At 46.8% G+C, this 6,978-nt stretch overlaps 1 protein-coding gene across 1 annotated transcript; it reads right to left on the bottom strand.

The window, feature by feature from the left end:
- Window positions 1–2,482: 2,482 nt before the first annotated feature.
- LOC119359553 (probable carboxylesterase 2) lies at window positions 2,483–3,858 on the bottom strand. The gene has a single exon (XM_037625698.1). The coding sequence runs from the start codon at window positions 3,807–3,809 to the stop codon at window positions 2,745–2,747; it is 1,065 nt and encodes a 354-aa protein (XP_037481595.1). The 5' UTR covers window positions 3,810–3,858; the 3' UTR covers window positions 2,483–2,744.
- Window positions 3,859–6,978: the final 3,120 nt, after the last annotated feature.

Raw genomic sequence — 6,978 nt, 5'->3', positions numbered from 1 at the left:
ATATTATGCTTTCGTTAGGCGTCCTTGTGTTGTTGCTCCAACAGACTTGTTTATTTGGTGATTTAGTACTTGGTGTATGAGCTCGGTGGTTTCTTTATTTATAAAGCGGGGCGAAAGCCTATTTGGAGTGCTATACCTAGCTTCGCGACATTGAACCTGGTCTCGCTGCAAGCGTGCCCTCCCGACGCTACTAATGGGTCGCCCAAGTAGGTTCCCATATAGGTTTGTTTTTCTCCTTGGATTTTCATTTGTTTTTTCTTTTGTTTTGTTGATATTTTCAAAAATATTATATATGCATATATTTAATAACTTAAATTAAATTGAAAACCTGAATTTAAAAATGGTAACACATTATAAAAAAGTTGCGAGTGGAAGTTTAAAAAAAAGTATTGATAACATTCAACAAATGTTGATAACAATAAATTATGTACATTACATTTAAGAAAATGTTCACATGTTTCCCAAAGTATGTTTGTGACATTAAAAAAGAATACACGAAGTAAAACAAATGTTCATATCATTCAAAACATGTTTATACTTGTATATGAAAAATGTTTTACACATATCCAAACAAATTTTCAAAAAAGAAATTAAGAAAATGTTAATCATGTATTCAAAAAATGTTTTAGATTTATACAAAAAATGCACAATGTATATGAAAAAAATAGACATCAGTACATATATTTAAAAAGTGTTAATCATGTACTTGAAAATATTTAACATGTATAAAATATATTTCATGTGTATACAAAATATCTACAATGTGTAGGAAAAAAAAGTAGACATCAAAAGATACATTAGACGAAAATGTCAAACATGTATTTGGAAAATGTTAAACATGTATAAAAAATATTTTTGATGTATACAAAGAATTTACAACGAGTATGGGAAAAGGTAAATATGTGTTGAATAAAAGGGGGAAATAAAAAGGATAAAGAAACATAGAAAACAAAACAAAAAAGAAAAACCGTTGAAGACCAATACAAAAGCCAAAGAGAAAAGAACAGAAAAAGAAAAAAAATCCCGAAGAAAACCACTAAAATAAACGCAGAAAAAAAACTCGCTCAAAACTAGCAAGACCGGCTGAGCGAAAAACATAAAAAACCTGCCTGAAAGTTTCCCAAAACAAGTCTAGGAGCTCCCAGCAACCTTCCAAAAACCGCCCTCTCATGTAACGATAGATACTGCATGTCTTTGTTAATTGGCCGGCCCTTTTACAGGTTCGCTGAAGGCGAGACAGAACTCTGCCTTGCAACAGGCGAGATATAGCCGGCCTGCTTCCTCTCCCTGGAGCCAATCAAGTAAAAAGAAAAAGAAAAATCAATACAACACACTGTCAAAAAAACGAAATCACTAGTTAAGGGGCACCCCTTGCAAATGTCACACCTATCTTTTGATGAGCTGACAAGTGACAAACTACATGTGCACCTCTTATCGAAACCTAAGAGTTTTCTGTTTCTTTCGTAGATTGTTCTTTCTTTAAATGCTTTATCTTTTGAATCATACGTCCAAATCCCGAATCGTTTTCACCGTCGGCTCCGCGCATCATGATCTTCGGAACTAGATCCTTGTTAATAGTTTTTTTCTCGAAAAAAACCCGTAGTTAGAAACCAATTTTCCCCTACCTTTTCTCTTTCCGAGAGGCATAGTTATACTCATCACGGAAGCAAATCTGTGCCTACACAAAAAGCAAATTCATGCCTCTCATGGAACAAAAAAATGTATTTTTCCTTTCTGAGAGGCGTGCCTCGCGCGGAAGCAAATGTGTGCCTCCACGACCAACAAATCTGTGCCTCTCGTGGAACAAAAAAACACGTAGTTGTGCCTCTCGTGGAAACAAAAACATGTTTTTCTTCCTTTTTTATGTGCCTCTTGCGGAAGCAAACCTGTGCCTCCACAACAGGCAAATCTGTGCCTCTCATGAAAGCAAAAAAAACCGTGTTTTTTCTCTTTCGACATGCACAACTGTGGCTCTCGTGTAAGAAGAAAAAATCATGTTTCCTGTGCAAATTATTGCTGGAATATTTCCACCAAAATCTAGGAAAAAACTAAAAGCCGCCCCCCACCCGCCAAAAAACTATATAAAATCCTAAAACACGTATACAAAATAAAAAATGAAATACTAAAGGAGTGCCCAACTTGTGGGGCTCCCACAAGAGGTACCCTTAATTAGTTGATCTCCTAAAAGCCCAACAGACAAGATGAAAAAAGGCATCTTCATCCCTCCAGTCCAGCCCACACACCTACAAGCCATCACAACCCCTATAAAGGCCACTCTCTCCCCCAAAGTAACGAAAACACACATGTGGTGCATGCAAATCATAAAGCTACATGATCCAACAATTACGGGCGCAATTGAGACATAAATCAAATCTGAGGCGATTGAGATTTAGAGTAACTTCATTCATTTTAAGTTGTACTAGCTTTGAACATATTTATTTATTTTGTATCACAATATGTTCGTACATGATCAAATTTCGAAGCCCTCCTCAAACAAATCCAATAGTGAAGGCATGCCATAAATTAGATACATGATTAAACGTTTTTCTTTTATGCAATTTGTAAATGTAAATCCCGATGACATTTTTTTAGGACTGATGACATTTGACATTGTATATTCGGTCTCTTAGTGCATGCATGCAAATATATTTGGATCCCTCGCCGGCTCACTCCAAACACTATAGTTTGATCTTATCTTCTTTCATCGTTTCCGTTCAGCATTGCTCCACGGCGCGCGCGCGTGCTCACTCCGCTCTGACGAACGCCACGATCCTCTGGAGCAACTCCCTGGCCTTCTCCGTCGCAGGCTCGTACAGGTAGAACACGTGGCCGACCCCCTCCGACTCGAACAGCTCCACCGCCGGCTCGGGGCCCCTCGCCCGGGCCGCCGCATCCGCGTACGCCCTGCCGCGCCAACGCAAGAAGTCCCCCTCGGCGACGCACACCATCACCTTCTCGCACGCCAGGTTCTCCAGCCCCGGCGCGCCCTCCACGGTCGGGTTCATCCGGGGGTCGTCCGCGCCGTCCACTGCGTCGGGGCACACGAACTCCCACAGGCCCTTCTGCTCCACGCCCTCCGCGCGCCCCGGCCGGGGCTCTTCGCCGACGGGCTCCTTGCCCCAGAACCACGGGTGGATCAGGACGATCCCCTTGAGCCTTCCTGCGGCGCCCCTGAAGTCGTGGTGCATGGCGAGGTGGTGGCAGATGTTGCCGCCGGCGCTGTCTCCCGCGAGGAAAATGCGGGAGAGGTCGGCTCTCTCGGCGAGCCACGGGTCGGCGGCGGAGAGCACCCACTTGAGGGCCGCCAGGGAGTCCTCGTACGCCGCGGGGAGCAGGTGCTCCGGGGCGAGGCGGTAGTCGACGGAGACCGCGACGGCGGCGCAGGCCGCGGTGAGGTCGTTGAGGCAGCGGTGGTAAGCGGCCGACGCGGCCGACCCGATCACGAACCCCCCGCCGTGGAAGTACACGAGGACGGGGAGCTTCTTGCCGGCGCCGGCGCCCGTTTCGGGCGGGCGGTAGAGACGCACGAACGAGAAGGGCGAGAGCGACACGTCCTTGGACACGACGCCCGTTGCGGCGTCGTGGCCGGGCGGGACGGGCGGCATGGCGAGGGGCCGCTCGAGCCTGCCGCTCCTGTGGACCAGGAGGAGCGGAGAGAAGTCGTGGACGACCTCGTCGCCGGCGTCGGCGGTGGCCGCGGCGTTCTTTGCCATCGCCGACCTGTTCGGTGCGCGGCGGGCGTGCAACGTCAGGGACGTCCGGCGGCGTACGTGTAGTTCTGTGCTAGTATTACCGTATTTGTAGCGCATGCACTGGGAGTGGCAGAGCAGAGCTTGTGCTGGACTGTTGGTGTGTAGCTGAGTCACGAGCATTGTCCTCTTCCCCGGTTGGGTGGTAGATTGGTAGGAGTTTTGTGGTGGATTTTCGTTTTAGGGTTAGTTTGGTTTTCTATATAGGAAATCTCAACGACTAAAGAGGAGTCGGTAGGTTCGACTCATCTTTTCCCTCGTTTTCCGTTTCTTTTTCTCTCTTCATGCCTTCATCCGGTTTTGTAACATCTAAATGACTCGATTAAATTTTAAAAATGCCTAAAAAATACATGCATTAAACTTAGCGTAAAATCAATGACATAGATAGATGTGCAAGAGTACATCAAGATGTGCTTTAACAAAACTGTTTTTAATTGACTATCTATGGGACACAAAATCTATACTATTTTTTTAGGGGAGTGCTACGCGTCCGTAGGCGGATCTTTTTAAAAGATCCGCCACCTGGCGTGCCGTGCGATCTAGATTGCTCAGCACACAATTCCTCTTTGCAACAAGAGTATTGTTTCAGAAACAATGGTGCTTTGTTTGGAAACATATCGATAACTATTGCAACATGAGCTTTGTTTCAAAAACATTGGTGCAGTTGCAAAAACATCTCTGCGTATGATCCTACTTTGCAACAAGAGCTTTATTTCAGAAACAACTATTGCAACAAGGGCTTTGTTTCAGAGAAAATATCGCTCAGTGCTGGGATGGATCAGCAGGGACGGCTCCCCGACACTGACATCATTGATGGCGAGGCCATGCGCCGCGCTGCGCGCTGCAGGAACGATGACCGGGGCGCGCGGATCTGAAGTGCTGTCACCGAAGTCGGGTGGTGTCTTGGCGAGATGCAGGGCAGGAGAGATGTGAGTGGCAGGGCGGCCGACTGCCTAGCCGGCGACAAGTGAGGTGGTGAAAGAAAAGCGGAGGCATGGAAGTGGAGCGGCGAAGGCCTGCCTCGCCGCTGAATGACGGCTATTGGAGCAGACCGGTGGCGAGCACATGCGTACCTAGCCATGTAATCTGTTTGCAGCAAGTGTCGAGTTGCAGAAATGATTCTGAAACAAGGATGAAGTTGCAAGAACGTGAAGTAGGTGAAGATGACGCCTAACCGTCCGATCAACAACAGATCGAATGCTCACAGAGACAGACGACGCGCGCAGAAAGATCCGTCGGATGACCACAAGCTTTTCCCATTTTTTAATAATAAAGAGACAAATGTCTTTGGCCGTCTGTCGTAATTGCCTTCAAAGTTGCCACAAATTACACTCAACGCTACGGATAGGTGAAAAAACAATTCGTCCAGGAGACCTGGGTTCAATTTCAGTTTCTCCCAATTTTCTCTTTGAATTCTCATCAGGTGGGCTACGCAATATTGCAATTTTGGCCCAACAACTCTCTGTCTTTTTCTCTCAGAATTGTTAGCAGATGGGGTACACAATGTTGCAATTTCGGCCCAGCAGCTCTCTGTTTAACCATTCTTTTTCCAGACAGATTCAAATGCTTTCAAAATAGGGCGACGCTACACATTCGTCGGCCGATGTTTAGATTTTATCCGTCGCCTCAACTGCTGTTGGATGTTCGAACTGATAGCCGTCTGATCTAGTGTCTGCGTCTCGCATGCCCACTCGTTATTTCCGGCAACAAACGCTCTCTTGCGGAAACAACACTATTGCCCTCGGCCCCGACAGAGTTGCGCCTCGCGCGGCGCCGCCGCCAATCCACCGCAAAATCAGCCCGCCACCGGCGTGCAGGAACTAAATTGAAGTTTTTGCAACACTATGGTGCACCATGGTTGGATCTGACGCAAATCGAGCTCACTGAGGGGGCCTGCTTCGAGAACAGTCGCGGCCTCTACTCCGGCATGACGGAGACGAGCTCCCACGCTGGGCATTTCTTTGGCGATTTCTGTAACTGAAGCTATGTTTCTGAAACATGCGTCGTGTTGCAATGCTTGGCCTCGTACGCTCTAACATCGTGTGCTCCTCCAACGCTTTCTGCAATCGGGGCTATGTTTCTGAAGCAAGACCCATGTTGCAGAAAAAAACTTCGCTGCCGAACCATTTTTTTCTGAAACAAGACATGTGTTGGAGAACTTTCTAAAACTAGACCCTATTGCTGAAACAAACTTCACCGCCGAATCTTTTTCTTATTTCTGAAACAAGATCTTTGTTGCAGAAACTGCCGATCTCTGAATCGTACCTGCTTGAGTCGTCGCCGGCCACCGCCGATCCCGAGCAAGTCGTTGTCGCCACTGGGGTGGATAAGGCCTCGTGGCCCCATGCCTTGCGTCGCCACGCCCGTCCGCCAGCTCCCAAATCCATCCGTTCGCTCTCTAATCCAGATGAGCCTCGAAACCTCCCTACTGTTACCCAGTTGCGGGAATGACTGTCTTAAAACAACAAGTGAGTTGCAGGAAAACAGATGCGGTTTCCAGACGAGCCACGAAACCCCTCTAGTTTTGCCCAGTTGCAAGTCTGTCTTGAAACAACAGGTGAGTTGCAGGAAAACAGACACGGCTCGACGGACGCGGAGACTTTGTCGATCGTCTGATCAACACACGATCAAACGACCACGGAGTCGGCGGACGGGCGGGCATGATTATCAGCCGGCTGATGAGCAGTGTTTCCCTTTGTCCTTAGATTTCCCCCCTGAAGTCAACGGGTATGTTTATGGGGAGTGCTATGCGTCCGCCGGCTGATCTTATAAAAAGATCAGTCGGGTCACAAGTTGTCCGATCTAGCGCATCGAGCGGCCGAGCAATGCCCCGATAATTGCAACAAACGTCTTGTTGCAGGGGTTTTTTCTGCAACAGAGGTCTTGTTGCAGATTTTTTTTTGCAACATAGGCCTTGTTCCAGAATTTTTTTCCAACAGAGGCTTTATTACAGAATGTTTTTGCAACATCGGTCTTGTTATAGAATATTTTTGCAACTAAGATGATGTTGGATAATTTTTTTCCATCTTCACATTTTTGCTACATAGAAGTTGTTGAAGAAGGGACTTCTGCAACATAAGTGATGTTGCAGAAAATTGTCGAGGGGAAACAAGATGGCAGAAACACCACGTCGCAGTCGTTCGCGTTGCTGTTTTCAACTCTGTCGTTGCAATTGCAACAGGAGGTGGTCGGTGATGGTCACGGATGACGAGAGGAGGTCAAAGGTCAT

This window comes from Triticum dicoccoides, chromosome 2A (genome assembly GCF_002162155.2).
Source record: "Triticum dicoccoides isolate Atlit2015 ecotype Zavitan chromosome 2A, WEW_v2.0, whole genome shotgun sequence".
NCBI classification, from domain to species: Eukaryota; Viridiplantae; Streptophyta; class Magnoliopsida; order Poales; family Poaceae; genus Triticum; species Triticum dicoccoides.
The sequence above is the reverse complement of the archived record's forward strand: the minus strand, read 5'-3'. Positions and strand labels throughout refer to the sequence as shown.

Bases quoted from the DNA above. Each gene is read 5' to 3' on its own strand.
- LOC119359553 (XM_037625698.1), bottom strand. From the start codon at position 3,809: ATGCGCTACAAATACGGTAATACTAGCACAGAACTACACGTACGCCGC.